At 43.0% G+C, this 17,537-nt stretch overlaps 1 protein-coding gene across 5 annotated transcripts in view; it reads left to right on the forward strand.

The window, feature by feature from the left end:
* The window catches only part of NPRL3 (NPR3 like, GATOR1 complex subunit), a 41,671-nt gene that overhangs the window by 3,262 nt on the left and 20,872 nt on the right, over positions 1-17,537 (forward strand). For 2 of the 5 annotated variants that reach the window (XM_059862247.1, XM_059862250.1), the window contains exons 3-7: positions 3,507-3,545; positions 6,951-7,080; positions 10,249-10,323; positions 12,356-12,509; positions 13,327-13,408. In XM_059862247.1, coding sequence (XP_059718230.1) covers positions 3,507-3,545; positions 6,951-7,080; positions 10,249-10,323; positions 12,356-12,509; positions 13,327-13,408 — 480 coding nt within the window. Of the gene's footprint in view, positions 1-3,506; positions 3,546-6,950; positions 7,081-10,248; positions 10,324-11,852; positions 12,233-12,355; positions 12,510-13,326; positions 13,409-17,537 lie in introns of those variants that run through there. The other 3 variants (XM_059862249.1, XM_059862248.1, XM_059862251.1) reach the window with 2 other exon arrangements.

Raw genomic sequence — 17,537 nt, forward strand, 5'->3', positions numbered from 1 at the left:
CCTGAAGCAGATTTTTAAATTGAATGTGCTGGCATGTAACGTACACTAAACAAATATTTAGATTGTTTCATTGTAGTGATATCCAGAACACTGGGCATGAAAGTTCATGCTTAATCTCCTGGTCAGATATTTGTTACTAATAAAAGAATTTTTTCAGATCTGTCTATATCTCCCATGCATATGAAAAGGGAAATAGAAGAGCAGCAGCATTTCTCCTGCTCTGAAAGTTTATTTCTTCTAGATGCTGGATGTTGCAGTCTAGCACACTGCTGGTTCTGCTTATGTGGCTGGGCATCTGCTTTCTGAAATTCAAAGTCCTTTTCAATATTGTGTTTGTTTCCAGTTTGATTACTGAAAGCTTTTTCCCAGCAGCAGTGTAATCATCACTCTTAAGTCCCCTGCATCCCGCACAGCTGATGTAGCAGTTAAATGTGTCCTCTTCAGTGGTACCTGCTAGTAGAAGAACATGCTGATGCTCTTTATGTACTTAGTGCTGTTAATTTAAATTAGACAAGAGGAGCTTTGTTGGCAAAGTTCATATTTTTCACTGACTGGTACAGGTGGAAAAAATATGCAAGTTTTAATCCAGCAGAAGACAAAAAGGTATCTTCAAAACTGTGCAGCAGCTTGCTCCAACTTTGATTTGTATCAGGCAATTTTAGGAGTAACAGAGGTTGGTGCCTTGGAATAGAAGAGATTCCAAGGGGAGAGAGGAGGCAGAAAAATGCAGATCCCCTGGAGGGAGAGAGATGCACCTGCTTTGTGAAGTGGGAAAGGAAAGGAGTTTAACTTTCATATGCCATGAAACCAATATCATCATTGATTTTTTTTCCTCACCAACATTATGAATTTTTGCTTCAGTTTGTGTGTTTCCATTGAAGATCAGGTTGTAGAGACCAGGAATAGAGCAGCTGGTTTTGTGAGAGCCATTCCTTCGGTGGCAGCTCCATCCCTGTAAGGTCCTTCTTCTGCAGTGCAGCAGTTCCCTTCCTGGACATTCAGTGCACTCAGTCCATGGAGAGAGGTCATCAGCATGAAGTCCAGTCTGTTTTCTGGTGGTGATGATTTTCTGTCTGAAATTGTCCACAATAAAAATAATTTATGAAATGGTTTTGTATTATTTTTGGAACATTTCATTGAGGAAGAGTTGCTAAAAGGTTCTTTTCAATCCCTGCATGTCAGGAGCACCTATGAGTGTTTTTGGTGGCGCAAACTGAAGCTGTGGAGTGGGCAGACTGCTAGGTTGAGTTGGTGGTGTATGGCAAGTTTGATAATGTTGTAGGGTTGGGGTTTTCCCACTGCATGCTCAGTACAAAGGTTATTTCAGATTTATCTTGTAGCTGCAATAGTTCCTAAGAGGGCTGGAGTCATCCTTTTTTATACTGGATGGCTGTCTTTAATTTATTAGTAATCTAGCACCAATTGTGTCCTAGGTAAGATTTACTGTTCCTTTTTCCCCTGAGCTATTGGAAGCCAGATCAATGACTTCGGAGCTGACCTTTCCTAGAGCAGTTGAGGTGCATGTGTTTTTTAATGCTCTCAAGAGGGACAAAATTGGATCAGTTTAGGTGCCTTAACTCCATTTCCATGTAGCATATTTGTATAGATAATTGGATTTCTTTTAGCCTCCAGGCTCAATTTCCTGGTCATTGTTATGCTTTTGGTTTTTTTATAGACAATGGCAGCCTATTCATGATAATCCTTCCTCCAGGTTCCTGGGGTGTGTTTGTTTGTATTCATTTCTGCTCCACGGAGCTGTGTTTGGGTCTTCAGAGTACATATTTTATTTCCTGCTGAAAGCAAGTTGAGCAGCAGAAGTGTTTGAGGTGTGTTGATGGTGGCCATGCAACAAAAAGGTATTCAGAAGACTGTCACTGTCAAAACAAATTGCTTGTCAAGTGTCTCTCTTTGTTGGCTTCTTCTCAGCCTTTCATCATTTTCAAAAACATCCTTCAGTTTCTGAGAATTTTACCAGGAATACACCCCCTCCCAATGTTTATGGAGAGGCCTGCCAGTCTTCTTTCTTTCCCCTGAAAAAATATGAGGCAATTACTCCTTTGAAGCCATAAAATAATGCTATGTTAAATTGGTTTGGAATAGTTTTTTTTGTAGTTTTTCTGAAGGCGGTATAGCCAGCAAGCAAATATTCTAATGAGGAGGCACTTATAGTAACATATGTTACAGCAGACTTTGCATTTTTTGTAGCAGAGCTGACTAACTGGAGGAGTTTTAGCAAATTTAGCAAACACTTCTGTTATAAAAACCCCAAGTTACTGACAAACAAGGGTTTAAATGTCCCTGTCTAACAAACAGTAGTTCTCCTGTGATAACATTTGTTTCCTCTGTCCCTCTTTCACTGGACTCCAGTGTTCTTTCTTGTATTTGTTCTGAAAGGCTTCCTTTCTGTAAGCCTGTGCGTTTCCATTCATGCACCCATTCCTTGAAACACCCTTCCTGTAATGTCACCTCATTGTGTAGTTTGTCATTTGGGCTCTCTAGGTTCTCTTTTCATCATCACTGGCAGAAATCTGCTGTGTTTTGTATTAAGTAATTGTTGGAGGTTTTCACTTTGCCTCCCCTTTCTCATGTGGGTTAGTATAAAGTTTTTATCAGATTCATTTTTCAGTACTGTTATGGAGTTGTTTCAGGAAACAAGTCCTTTCTTAATCTTAATTGGGGGAAGAAGTGGCATTTGGAATGTTAAAATGGAAACAGGTGTTTCTGATGTAAAAGTGAGTACAGGTGCTAATTCAGTCCTGCTCTGTACACCTGTTGTAAAGAAGGGTTTAGGATTCTTTGCCTTGAAAGCTTTTTCAATCTCCTATTCCTAAATTGTGCTTATTGCCTGGGGCACAGAGAGGGGCAGAGAAGGATTTCAGTGTGCTGTGAGTTTGGCCAGCCTTGTGCCTGCTGTGTGGGTCCCTGCAGGAGCAGTGGTGGCTGTGTTTGCCAGGCCCTTCACAGAATCCTGCAACAACAAACACTTGGCATCTTCTTTTCCTAAGTCTTGTGGGTATGGAAGCCCTAGAGCCAGCTGGGAAGAGCTGTGGTCATTTGGGGCTGCATGGGAGGTTCTTTGGTGGAAGTGATAGCAATAGTCTAGGAAGGAAACTGAGGTTTAGAATCTGCTCTAAATCAGCCTCCAACCTCTTCTATTTCTCTTAAGGTAAGCATGAATTAAAAGTGTCATGGAAATCAGCTCCATAAATGCTGTGTACTGTGGGAAAACACATGGTAGCAGCCACTGCTAGTGCAAGGACTAAATTACCTTAGCCTGTTTTCTCCATGTTGTCAAACAGCCTGCAGTATATCCCTGGAATTCACCTTCCATTAACTTTAGTCTGTCCTCAACAGTTATATTTCCTTTACAGGAGTTTAACCCTTAATAGTTCATCCTAGTTTTTAATATGATCTCTTTTTTTTCTCTTTTGTATTTTGTGTACTTGCCTCGTTTATTTTCTTTTGTTGTGTTTTGTTTTGTGTTTATGGCCATGTTCCCATTTCAGAGACCAATGTCCTCTAACTGATGAGCAATTGGTTTCAGGGTAAGACCAAACATTCTAAACAATCACCTTTGTCTAGAATGGCTTTCTTTCTCACCATCCTTTTAATTGTGCTTTTGTTTCTGGTTTCTGTTTTACACTGAATGATGAGAAAATCATATGCTAAATCACAGTGTCTGTAGGAAATGTATTGCTAAAGGTTTGTGCCAGGATAATTACCAAGGTCCTACTAACATTTCTGTGCTTCCTGTAGGGAATCCAGAACGGGTGTGGCACTGTCCCCTCTGTGAATTGGGAAAAGCTGGGAGGCTCTGCGAATGCAACAAGTATAGCCTTAGCATTGTAGTTATTCCAACAAGGAGCCCTGAATCAAACTTTTTTCTGAGGAGAAATGGCTTGAAAGTACAGATCAGTGAGTAATCTAATCCCAGGGTAATGATGGAGAACTCTTTAGAGGAGCCAGGTTTGAGCAGCTGTGCTGGTTGCATGTTCTTGGTGCCCCATTCAGCTGAATGGAATGATTGCACACAGAGAGGGAAAAGTGCTTAAGTCGGGGCCCCAGAAGGAAAAAAAAAAAAGCATCCCTAGTCCCTGCTTAACATAAACCTCACCTACATACTCAGGTCCTGTTCTGAACTACTTCAAAGAAAAATTCTTAATAAAAGCCTTGCTTTGAATTCCTGTGGCATATAAAAAGTTACAATCCATTCTTGGGGGAAAAAATGAATTCATGTTTGAATCTTCCTCCCTTCTTTTCAATGTGCTGTTGCTATGTGGTGCTCTGGAGAAGAGTGGTAGAATATTTTGGACAAATCACAGCTTTTGTTTATTGTATATTCTTTCTGCCTGCTGAATTCCTTAGTACAGAAGAGGTTTGCTTCCCCCTGGAATTCACAATGTTCAGACTAATCTCATAAAAGGAGAAGGGGTTACTGCCCAACTGCAAAAACCTAATCTGCTTCTAACAAACTCTTGGGCTCTTAGAAGTCAGTGGTTTTAGGTCATCTTAACATACTGCAAAGATGGGAAAATGTGTGTTGAAACATTTAAAGTAGAGGTGTCATTTTCTAAGATGAGGTGACTAATTGAAATAATGGGAATAACACATCTGCTGTTTCTCGATTTCCCTGTTGTCCTTAGGCCTAAGAAATGTCAAAATTATGTAGAGCACTGAGGGTGGGAAAAAACCCAGACAGCAAAACTACAAATCCAGGCTGTCAGAGGAGGAGAATGGGGCTGGAGTTCAGGTGACCCTTGGGAGAGCCTGTGGTGATAGGAGGTGCACCTGTGTCAGGATTCTGTCCCTGAGCATGTCCTCTGGCTGCAGTTCAGTACTCTCCCAGACACAGAAGACCCTGCTAGTGAGAAGATCCTGAGGACTTTCCAAAATCAGCCTTTTAATCTCTTCCTCCCCAAAGAGCCACATGCGAGGTAGGGCAGACAGGGCCGTTGGTGTCAAGAGCTCCCCTGGGAAACTGCTGAATTCCCACCTTTAGCACCATATTTATCTGTTAAAGGATCTGCTGGTGTAATTCGTTGTGGAAGTTACCAGAATGATCAGTTTATCAGCTCCCAGGTATCCTTTGCCAAGGCTGGAGGAGGGAAGGGTAACTAATTTCTTACCAGGAAGCCGACATTTTCTAGTTTGCCCTCCTTCTCCCTTCACCCCCCAAAACATATGCTCCTTTTGGATCCACTGCTGTTCCCATCTTCCTGGCTCCATGATGAGCCTATTAACGAGCTGCTGAACAGGGCAAAAAGAGGAGGAGAAACTCACTGCTGTCATGGTGACTTTTTTTCCTATTTTGAATGTGCTCTCCAGGGACTGTCAGTGGAGGCCCTGTTCCAGTGCTTTGCCCTTTCCTCCCAGACTACCCAAGTTGTGCAGCCCAGTGGCTGAGGAGCATGGGCTCAGTGGCCCCAGAAGTCTCTGGCTAGCCTCTACTTGCCCTTAGCTTGGAGTTTGGAGCAGAGCAGTCAGGGATTTGGAAGTTTGTACACAGCTGCTCCTTCCATAAACCAAACAGAAGCAGCGTGCTGTGGTCAGAGTGACCTGTTTGTACAAGCTTCAGGGGCTTTGGCAGTTTGGACCTGTGTGGTCCTTCTTCTCCAGTATTTGTAAATAAAAGGAATTCCCCCTGTGCCTTGAGTGCATTTGTCTTAATTTCTGTAGTTCTCCATGACTCAGAGGGAAGCAGGAGTAAGGTACATTAATTGCTTCTCTGGGCACAGAGGGCTCACTTGTGGCTAAGAGATAAGGTGAGCACAGCACACACCCATGCCTGCCCTCCTCTCTGAGTGATACTGGGTTATCTGGGATACCTGCCTGCTCTAGGGGGATGGTCTGGCAGGGGCACACATCCCTGGGGGTGTAAATACACAAAATGCAATAAACATTTTCATTCTTAAAAACCAACTCTCATCAGAAAGTGGTCTGAAATTCATTTGGTCAAGTAGGAGAGTCTGTAAAACAGATGAGGAGAGAACTTGTTAATAATAAGCCTTGCACTGCTCCTATTCTAGAGCAACAAGTATACTCTAGCAGCTGAGGTCCTCTTCCCTGTGGGTTTGGGCTTCATTGTCCCAGGGGACAGCTTGAGGAAAACAAGTGTTGTAGAGACCAGACCAATGCTGTGAGGCCATCAGAGAGAGCAGTTGTGGAATCCCTCCCTTGTCACACAGGATTTTTAGCTGGTTTTGCAGCGGTGGCTGTGTTTCACAGGGCAGACCCCTTGTGGGTACTTGCCCTCCTGTCTCAGAGCTGCTGCCTTGCCCTCACCAGTCCAGAGCAATTCAGTAACCCCATGGCTGGGCATTGGGAAGGGCCTGGCCTGTCATGGATGTGGTTTATCAAATGAGAAAGCCCAGGTGAGGCCAGGCAGCTCTTGGAAGGTGCCAGTGGTCTTCTGAGCACAGGTTGAGATCTGTTAAATGAGGAATTTGGAATGTCACTGATGAGCTTTGGGAAAGGAAGGACAAGCATTGGCTATGTTTCTTTTAATTGAATCCGCTTTCTTGCCTTCCCCTCTGCCATACTGGTGGCTTAAAGATCTCTGTTGTGCTTGAGTGACAGGCTGTGTCAATATGTAATTGCTTAGTAAGTTCATTAACCTGCAGCTAAATCCAGGCAATGGCTAACTCCAGCTCTTTTTATAGTTAAGCAAACCGCATCTAATCTTTTCAATGTATTTTGCTGAGCATGTAATTAAATGAGCATGACCCTGCAGTCTTTGTTGTGAATGCTTCCTGTTTTATAATTGTGATGATCTGAGGGATGTAATTTAGGGGTCCTTAATTTTACATAATTGGTGGTACTCCAGGTACAGCAATCTAGTCACAATTTACAATGCCTTAAAAACTTCAGAGTTAAATATATCTGTATTTGGAGGACTATTTTGGGGGTGTGCTTTTTGAAAACTGTAATAACTTCTGCTTCTGCTCTTCAAGGTTTTCAGATGTCATCCTGGCAACAATTTTGGCTACCAAGTCAGATATGTGTGGCAAAAAGTTTGAACTGAAGATTGATAACGTTCGCTTTGTTGGCCATCCCACCTTGCTTCAGCATGCCCTTGGGCAGGTAGGTGTGAGATCCCCTCTGGGGACCTGCCTTCCTCACAAACTGCCTGGCTTTAGGGAGGAAACCTGCAATTCAGAATGGCCATGTTGGCTTTTGATCCTGCTTTTACTTCCTGGTGCTCCAAGCTCTCTTTTACTTACTTCTGGGTCAGTGGAGTGAGTGGCAAACTGAGGGAGCTGTCAGTGATCACAGAAACTCTTCTGGTTACTCTAGGGAAGCAGTGTGAGTAAAGAGAAGTAAAACTGGTCACTCCAACTCACAAAGCTGTTTCTCACTATTTTAGTTACTGCAACTTAGCTTTTAGCACCTCTAATTAGTATGGCAGTTAAAAAAGCACCACCAAAAACCTTCACAAAAGCTAAAAGCTGCGTCAGCCTTGTTTGGCTTTTAACTTTTCCTGAGGCTGAAGATAAACCACAAGACTTAGATGGAATATGTAGGGTGTTGAAAGAGATCTAGAATTTTCTTGTGGACCAAGTCAGGCTGCTGTTTGCATTGAGACCTTCCTCCATGGCCTGTGTTTTAGGTGCTTAAAATGTGAGCAGTTTGCTGTCTGGGCTATGCAAAAGGCCCTGCTTAAATCCAGGAAAGAATTCACCTGTTTCTGTGTTCCTAATATTCCCTGTCCTGTTCCTTCTTCCTGCTCAACTGTAGGAACGAACTAGGTTTTGGTAATTTCTGAATCCAATGCTGATCCCTGTCACTGAGCTGCTTTGGTCTCATTTTTCATCAAATTTGCTAAGTCATTCCTTTTTTTCAGAGGAAAAAGAACTCTGCTTGCCAATTCTATCCTGCTTTCTAGCTATAATTAGAGGTGGAAACAGCTTGTTGGTAACTGCTGCATGATATTTAGAGGACCAGAGTGCTTTAATCTCAGTGAGGAGCTGCCCTAAAGCATCAAAAGATGCTACTTTGGGAACTCAGTTGTGAGTCTGCTGGAAATGTCATGGAGGATCACCAAGACTCAGTCCTGAAAGGTTAAACTGTCTTAGAGGACAGGATTCAAGTGTCCCCACGCTGTGCAAATCCATCAGCAGCCCCAGACAAGGCAAGTGGGGAACCAGGCCCAGGGTCTCTATTGGGACCCCAGCCAGGAGCAGAAGGGGACAGGACAAGGGTGGGATGTACTAAACCAAGGGTCTGTCCAGGAGACAGGCACAGATCCAAGGTCCATCCTGGACACAGGCACAGCTCCAGGCTCTGGGCTGAGCTTAAATGGCGTTCCTAGGTCATGGACTCTCGAGGGAAGTTGTGTGGGAACAGGTCCTGGCCAGGGCCATTAAGACCTTTTGGTGCCCTCAAGGCTCTGACAGCAGTGGCCTGTTCTCCCTCAGATAATTTTTCTTTCTTTTATTAATCTCATCTAAAAGGTTCAGCTTCCTAAATGTGCTCTACACATAGTTGAAAATTTGTCTTTTCATTTTTTTTTCACCACTTGTTATTGTACATTTTTTCCAATCCGTTTAATCCTAATTGCATGAAATATTACTTAATTTCAGTTTGTGTAAATAAAATTGCATCTGGGCAAATAAAGTTATAAGGAGCCGTAAACACTTTTTTGTTGCTTCTGAAGGAACTTCTTTTTGGGTGTGTCTTATCACCCTAGGAGGCACCCCAGAACTTTCTAGAGTCCAGAATCTTCTAGATGTGGCAGCCATCTCTGCTGGTTTGTGTCAGTCTAAATCTGGGACCCTCCTGCAGTTAGGAGCAAACCAGATGGAGCTGCTTTTCCATGGAGCTCAGGCAGTGTCTGGAGTAACCCAGCAGCCTCTGCTTTGAGTTCCTCAAAGTTCATGCAGTAAATTAATCCACAGGATAGCTCAGCAAATTTTTACTCCAATGAGATTCAGGAGTTACAAGAGCACAAACGTTTAATCCTATGTCAGATTGCTTTTTTTGTAGCAATGTTCTGAATTCTTCAAATTCCTTCAGCATTTTCTTTCCCAGCTCAGTCTTCTTTTTTTCTGGACATGAATTGATATGAAATCTAGCCTGCATCCCACCTGATGTTAGTGGTGGTAGTTTCTCTGATTTTAAGGAAGGAACAGGATCAGTCCTTACACTTGGAAATTCACTAGATCTCCTGGAACCTGGAACTCCAGAACAGATAAACACAGTAAACTGCATTTACCACTCTCCCATCACTGCCTTTCTGACAGAATGTAATTTTCACTTTAGGACAAAAAAAAGCCCAAAATATGTATAATCCCCTCGTTTTCTAAATGTTGAGACTCCTGAGTAAAAGCAGACAGATTTTGGAATTCAGTCCCAAGCATTTAACTGCTGGTGCTTGGAACCTGTGGGGAAGGGCAGATGCTGCTCTGTTTGCCCTGGCTCAGGTGCTGCACATACTTTGGGTAGAGACCAACCATTGTTTGGCCTGGCAGGTTCCAGCTGTTTGCACTGGGGATGGAGTGGGTGTTGAGCCGGGAGCTGCAGGGGAGATGGGAATGTCCTCTGCATTTTGTGCTCCATCTTGTGGTGACACGTGCTCCCTTTGGAGCTGGTCTGGCTGTGCAAATTCCACTTGATTGTCTCAGCTCCAGCTCTTTCTTCTCACTGGGAAGTTTGAATCTGCCTTAGGAATGGAGCTCTCTGCTACAAAGAGAATAGAGGGGCTGGGTAATGTGTTTGAACTCCTGCAGGAAGGGAAAAATCAAACCTTTTATTTTAGTACTGCTGTTCTAGAGCATATTTTGTGTGATAAAAGCTGCAGCTTGTAACAGGATGAAATTTGAATGGGGATTTAGGAAAGGAAGGAATAGGTGTGGCCTGAGATCTGTGGAATTCTGTTGCCAGTATATCTGACAGTTGTGCTAAAGTATTAAACCTAAGGTCCCTAATGATGCTAAATGTAATAACAGAGACACTAAGTAAGAGTGCTGTCTTAACTGACACTCATTTCCGTGCTTGTGACTAAAATTTTGGCTTTGGTTTAAGTCTTCACAGCTGCTCAGCAAAGGCAGTGTTGTAGAGCAACTGTGACACTCCAATTAAAAACAAAAGCATAGTTCTATATTTTGCCAGTCATATTTGATGTTATATATTGATTTCTCTGCTCTTTTTTCTCAGCTTGTTATTTAACTAATTTTTAAATTTTTTCTAATTACTTTTTTACTGTCTCCAGCTGACACTAGCCAATGGGATTTTCTAAAAAATATTTTTCAGGTATCCAAAACTGACCCCTCACCAAAGAGAGAGATGCCCACCATGATTCTGTTCAACGTGGTGTTTGCACTAAGGGTAAGGACTGTCTCCATTCCATCTGACAGTGGGATGTGCCTTGCATGCATGAGACAATGCAGTAGGCTCACACTGCAGGCTTGTTTTGTGATTAATGGCCAGTGTTTGAAAGCTGCCTCCTCTCAGCAGTGAGGTCACTGTAAAGGGAGAGTGCCAGGGAGCAGCAGCTGAGCAGCTAAATGAGAAGAAGGTACAAGTGAAGAATAAAGAGGTTTCAATGCTCAGCAAAAACCTAGAACAAATACATAGTTTCTGCCTGGAATTTTTTTCAGGCTTCCTCTATTAACTAGATGCTTGTGTTAAGGGATCCTGGCTTGGCTAATTAGGTGTATAAAGCCCTAGAAATTTCATTATGTTCAAGCATTACTTGATTTCTGAGCTCTGGCTTTCTTTTCCCAGTCCACAGGTTGTTTAAAAATAAAAGAGGGAGCTGGAATAGTCATCTTTGTGGAAATGGTTGATTTGTGCTCAACTGGATGTAATGTCATAATTTTAAAACCTCCAGCTCCCTGCTTATGAAAGGAATTTTTTTTCTCTTAGCACTAGTACTTTTCTTACCACTGGCTTTGCAGTGGTGACATGGACATGGCCCCAGCTTGCATGGCTTGTCCTCAGATGAGGAGCAAGGTTTCACACAGGACAAGTACCTGAATCAAGCCAGAAATTGTTTACAGAGCTCTGCTAGGAATCCAATGTTCCTGTGCTTAAGGACACTCCTGGGTCAGGGAGTGCTGAATTTGCAATGGAGGAATTGATTTTAGATTTCTCATGTTAAGAGATGTTGTTTTGGTGATTTGTTAAAGCCCTGTGCTTTGCTGCAAACACACACTGATGCACTCTGAGCCATGTGGCAGCAGAAGTGTTGAAACCAATGCTCCTTTATTCACAGTGAAAGCTAGCCCACATTTTTCTGGAATCTAATTTCTAGTGCTTCTAGGAAAACTTGCTTTCTTTTTCCTTCAGCTATGAGATGATACTGATGTAATTGTGTGTGATGCAGCACAAAATCCATTTGCCAAATGAGACACTCTTAGTTCACAGGGAGCAGTCAGGATTCTGCAAAGTGTTGGGCAAGAAGCAAGTGGAAATTTTTTCCTGGGATGGAGCAGTGCAGTGCAGGAGGTGGGTGGAGGCCCTCAGAGATAAAGATGAGTGTCCATCTGCAATGGGCAGACAGAGCAGGCAAAGGCCCAAGTGTGATAATCAGCACTGATCCTTCTGTGTTTGAGCTTCAGGGCTACCAGCGTGGTGTGACTCAGCAAGAACAGCAGAGTCAAAAAACGGATGAGTCATGGTTTGCTAGTTTCTGTGCCAAGTGGTCACTTGCCAGAACTTTAAAGTCCTTTAAATGTCTTAACAAACATGAAGCAGCTGCTGACTCATGCTGGAGTTAGTGAATTCCCCCTCACCCCCCCTTGGCAGCTGTACTGATGTGATAGATTTTTCCAGCACTTTCTTTCTGGGACTTTCATAAATGCAGTGTTAGTAATAAGCTATATTTGTGAATTTTTTGGGAGCATAGATCCAAATTAATCCAGATTTGGGATGAAAATATTGGTCATGAGCTGGTAATTGTTACCTAGTTACTGCCTTGTCAGTACATAGGACAAACACCAGTGTGGCAACATGGAGTTAGTGGGACATGTTAAAGGCACTGCAGCCCTTGTGCTGCCAGGGAGTTTAACCTGAACATTGGGATATTCTGCCTTTTCAAAAAGCTTGACACTTTCTTGTCTCACTGTGTGAAGTCAAGGTCTTTGCTGTCTGCTGGTAGAAGGCCTGTTAACAACTGGAAAAACAAACAAGATAGAGCTATCCCTGTCCAGGTGTGGTGCTCCTTTCGTGCACTTAGATGAGCTTAGAAATCCAAATTACATTTGGACACCTCTGAGCTTCCGCTTGGCTGCAGGTAGAGAAAATTCTGTTCATTTTCCAGTCTAGAGGCTGATTTTTGGTCTCAGTGGGAAACCATTTGCCTGTTCCCCATGGTGCCTGTAGTTCCCTGGCTCAGTGGCTGTGGTGCTCCCCGCAGGCCAACGCGGACCCGTCGGTGATCAGCTGCCTGCACAACCTGTCGCGCAGGATCGCCATCGTCCTGCAGCACGAGGAGCGCCGCTGCCAGTACCTCACCCGAGAGGCCAAGCTCATCCTGGCCATCCAGGACGAGGTGTCTGCCATGGCAGAGAGTGAGTGCTTTCAGCAGCAGGGGCTCTGAACTGGAGCTCTCTTCCAGGGAGGTGCTTGTTGTGCCTTCTTGCTTCTCTTGTGCCTGAGAACAAGTGTTGGTGCTCTGTAGCATTCTGATGGCTTTTCCCTGCATTTTGCCTCAGCCAAGTTCACTGTCCCTATGCAGAGATGTGAGTTTTAGAGATGAAGTAGTTTCTTGGATTTCTTTGCTAGGGAAGTTCAGCACAATCCCTGGGGACTCTGCACTGAGCCATCATGTTTGTCTCTCCCTGTTAGGCTGACATGGAAGAGCTCCTGTGTGACCTGCTTCACCCAACCTAGAGCAAGTTTTGCATGCTTTAATCTCTCTGCTGAGTCACCAGAATCCTTATGTGGAAGCTTCACTTTTTTGTGCTGTTACCTGGCTAGCAAACAGTTACAGAGCATTTTTATAGACTGAACTTGGAAAATGCTCTGTAACTGTAATGCTCATATCAATATGTACTATTTAAGGTGAACTCCGACAGTGATGCATTATCTTACTGCAAGCATTAAAAATTAAAGTTAACATCTAGAAAAACAAAGCATTTAAAGTCATCATTTGTCAAATTTGGTTACATGTGCTTAACTGAGTTGAGGTTTAGCAGAAGTTGGCAATAATTCACTATTGCCATCTTAACATGTAACTTGAGTTATTGTAAAAGATTTGAAAGATAATTGCAGATTAAAATTATACAAATTTTGTCCCTAAGATACAAGTCGGTACCCAGTGGGGGAAGAGGAAACTCTTTGATTTGAAGTCAGTTATTTGCTTTCTTGTTTTGAATCTTTCTATAGCCACAGAAGGGCCCCAGTCACCTTTTCATCACATCCTACCCAAGTGCAAACTGGCCAGAGATCTCAAAGAGACATATGACAGGTAAGGGGGATTTTAGTCTTAGCTCATAGTATGCTGTTTCTCATTGAAATCTCTTTGCTTTGTTCCTAAGGATATTATCCACTTTCTTGTGCTGTTAATTATTGGGATTTGGGTTTTAAACCAGGCAGAGCAATGTGAAGCCTGGAAGTCAGGTGAAATGTTTGCAGAACTGCTATCCTAATCATTACCTTGGTCTGTCTTTGGTGTCTTGTTCTTAAAAGCTGATGATGTCTGTCACAGCTTTAAGAGTTATTATTTTCTTCCTTAGAGCAGGGCCACCTATTGACAAGTGAAGTGTAGAACTGACAAGTGCCATAACAGGGGCATCATAGCCCTGGGGAAGTGCTCTAAACCTGCAGCTAAGGGGAAAGTGCTGCAGGAGCACTGATGGCAAGTCAGGTACTGCCCTGGGCCCATTTGTGCATGTCTGGACAGCAAATTTGGATGAGATGCTGAGACTTCCAGCAGAATGGAAAGTGTAGCATGCTGTTTCTTGACTGGGTTAGAAGTTCTGGCAAAGGTTTCAAAGCAGTGTGGGGCTGTTGTTGAACTTTAGCAGGAGCCTGTGCCTGTCAGTGCTGCCTCCTGGGGCCCAGAGGCTCCTGCAGCCAGGATTGTGCTTGGAGAAGGGACTGGACAGAGGGATATAGAACCTCTATGTGGGGGGGAAGATGCTGTGCCCCTTGCTTGGGGTGTTTGTCAGGGATTCAGGGAATCAGGCTGGAGTTCCTCAGGGAACCCTTTATCCTCACTGGGTTGTGGCTTCTCATGTACAAAGGGAATCAGAGCCCTGTAAGGAAAGCACTGGGAGGCTAAATAATATAATAGTTGCAGAGAGCATCAGAAAACTGCTAAGCTGCTCTTTGTGTTCCAGAGCTGTGAATTTCATCTTGTTTGAAGAAATGTGGTATGTGGCTCCACACACCTTGCACAAAACCTAAGTACTAAAGTTTAAGTCCTAAACTTTTAAGGAAGGCAGTTTTTATGCAGCCTGTAATTCTAATATTTCAATTATATTTTTCTGTTCCTCTAGGGCTATGTATGTATGACTGGGCAAAACCCTGATCGTGCTTCCAAATATTTTAGGGACACAGTGACATCTTGTGGCATTTAGCTGTGACTGTAGCAACACTGAGCCTGAGCTCATGGACTGTGCTGGTGTGAGCCTTCCCTGAGATAAGGAGGAATAGACAGACGATGGAGAAATGCACTTTGGTGCTGCCCCCAGCTGTAAAACAAGGCAGTTTCTCCCTCATTTAGGCATTGTGAGTGGGGAAGAAGTGGTGCAAATTGGATTTTGACACTTTGGTATGACACTGTCAAAAGCAAATGCAAGACCTTATTGGTGTTGGTAAAAATCTGAAGTGCCTGTGTGCTTGATTGGAAGGTTGTACTTGAAAAGGAGCTGACAGTGTTGTTGGGTGATAAGGAGATGTTCTGCAGGGTTTTTCTATTAATACTTCATATGAGAGCATAGGAAATATGCTTGTAATACCTGCAGTCAGATCAGCTGAGAGGAGCTACAGCACCGTGCAGGCAGGCATAGATTTAAAATTATTTTTTAAAAAGGTAGAAAAAGGGTTCTAGAAATACAATTTTCTCCAGGATGAATTAATTATTCCTGGGTGGCAGCAGCTCTGGAGTGAAGTCTGTGTGGTCTTCTGTGAAGTGAGGGTTAGTCATAAGTGTCATGGGGTTACAAAAAAACCCAGATAGACAAGAATGCAGGAAATAAGTCTTGTCTGTAAGGTAGGCATCAATCCTGCTCACAGTTGTAAAACTCCTGCTGTAATGAATATTTTATCCAGTTTGGACATCACATTTCAAGAGGGATTTAGGCCACCTAGAGAGTGTGGAGGAGTGTGAATGACCTCAGAGGGAAGATGGAAAGATTTGCTCTGTTGCTTTTAAAGGAGAAGGGAGTGCTGGGAAGGGTAAACCTTTGGATGCATGCAGTGACAAAGTGCTGTTCTAAATTTACAGAGACTTCTGGCATAGCCCTTGGCTGTGGGAGAACAGCCAGTGGAGTGGAGAGAGCACTTTGAATTGCAGATGGAGCCCAGCTCTCTGAGATTTGCTCCAACCAGCATTTCCAAGTGCCTGCTGATTTCTGCAATTCCAGCCCAATTTGCAGGGTTGCTCCAGAGGTGCTGTCGAGCCCTTGCCTTCCTGTAGATGGTGCTGAGGTATTTCAGGCAAGACCCAGCATGTCCCTGAGCAAGTTGGTTTGTGCAAAACCACAAGCAGAAGAATATTTCTGTTGTTCAAAGTGTTCCTTGGTTTTGAATGAGATGCCTGTGTTCCATAAGGCAGGATCAGTACCCAGGGCATCTTGACTAGTAATGGAGTGGTATTACACTGACAGCTCAGAGGCTTTCAGCTTCTACTTCCTGGGACATTTTGTCTCTAATGGAGAGAACTAGAATGTTTCTTTTTGATTAATTCAGAAAATTGAGAGTCTTCATTCATCTTGTCCTCAAACTGAAGCATTGGTGTGGAACAGAAAGCAATGGTTTCTAGGCCCAGAAAGTTTTCAGTGCTGAAAAACTTACTGGTGTTATAGTATGTGTCTCTTTTGAGGAGCTTTCACATAGTTTTATCTGCAACTGCAGATAATATGTGATTTAATAGTTACTAACTGCCTGTCTGATTCTAGCAAATTTCTCTTAGCTTTGCATTGGAATAAAAGTGAAAGTATGGAGAGGTTTTTGGGGAGGTTTGGATTGTTTGTTTCTTCTTTTTCATACAGAAAGAGCCTTTATAAATTTTTAGCCAGTGGGACTCAGCTGTGTGGTAGATCTAGCCCATCTCAGCTCAGGGAATAATTCTATGAGACTTAATGTTATTTCTGTGGCTGTGCTGGAAAATATAATCCAACTACAGTTATTTATCAAAGGACAGCCTTTGGTCCTTTATAAGGAAATGTGAAATAATTTCAAAGCTCTGAGTAGTCACAACTTCTATGAAAAACAAACTCCAAAGCTACAAGCTCACCTCCACCACACTCAAAACATGGGGCTAATTTCTGATATAAACAGGACAGATGTGATATGAGGTGTGTATATGTAAAAATTCATAACTCTTTTATAAATGTGAAGTGGGATTTCTTTGTTTTGTCAACAGTTACGGAAAAGGCTGCAGTTCTGGGAGATGCTGGCAAACTTTCATGTTCTCATTTTGGGGCAGTAGCTCACAGTTCAGAACACAGCAGAATAGAGCAAAAAATCAGTGACAGTCCCTAAAATATTTCCCAGCTTCCTGTAGCTCTGGAGGGGTTTCTGTACATTCAGCAGCTTTCAGCTGATCTCACTTCCCAGGATTAGCCCACAGTCCTGTGAGCCAGGGTAAATATTGAGCAACCACAGCATCCTCAGATAAGGAGGTCCATGGTTTTAACTACTTTTTGTGTTTCTTTCTATTTCTTCTGAACTTTGCTCCTTCTTGTAGCATGAGATGTCTCATGGGCCTTATGGTGGAGAGACATAAAACAGCTTTTTCCTGTTTGCCTCTCCCTGTCTCAATTTTAAACTCTGTTATGTGATCATCCTGATCCTTGGCCATGTATCCCTCAGATCACTCATCAGGTGTTACCAACCAGAGATTAAAAAAAAAAAGTTGAAACATAGTTTTTATGGAATAAAATGTCTTGGAGGGTATTGCCCTGAATGTTTGTGTCTATACTGGGGACATTATTTAACTCTGCTGACTGGCCCAGGGCAGTTGCAAGTGTTGCTGCTGGAGGGTGCAGCTTGTGCCTTCTCAAATTACAGACACTTAATTATTTTGCATCCAAGGAGGGGCAGGTGAAAGAGAAATTGTGTTCATAAAGCTATAATGAGGGCTGGAAATTGTACAGCTGAATGCAAATGCAGAAGAATAAAATTAAGATCCAGATCAGAACTGAAAATCTGGTTTTCTGGTTGTCTTTAATTCTAGGCTCTTGTTGTGTAGTGCACTGCAGACAAAATTATGCTGTGGAGAGTGTAATTATGTAATTAAAGCTTTTGCCTTAGTGCACTTGGACTAAACAATGAAAGGAACCAACTGGATCTTTGTCTGAATGTTAAACTCTGCAGGGAAAATGTCCTTGCTAGTGTTTCATGCTTTCATGTGTCTCTGCTGCTCTTGG

Source organism: Haemorhous mexicanus, chromosome 17 (genome assembly GCF_027477595.1).
Source record: "Haemorhous mexicanus isolate bHaeMex1 chromosome 17, bHaeMex1.pri, whole genome shotgun sequence".
In the NCBI taxonomy this organism is placed as follows: Eukaryota; Metazoa; Chordata; class Aves; order Passeriformes; family Fringillidae; genus Haemorhous; species Haemorhous mexicanus.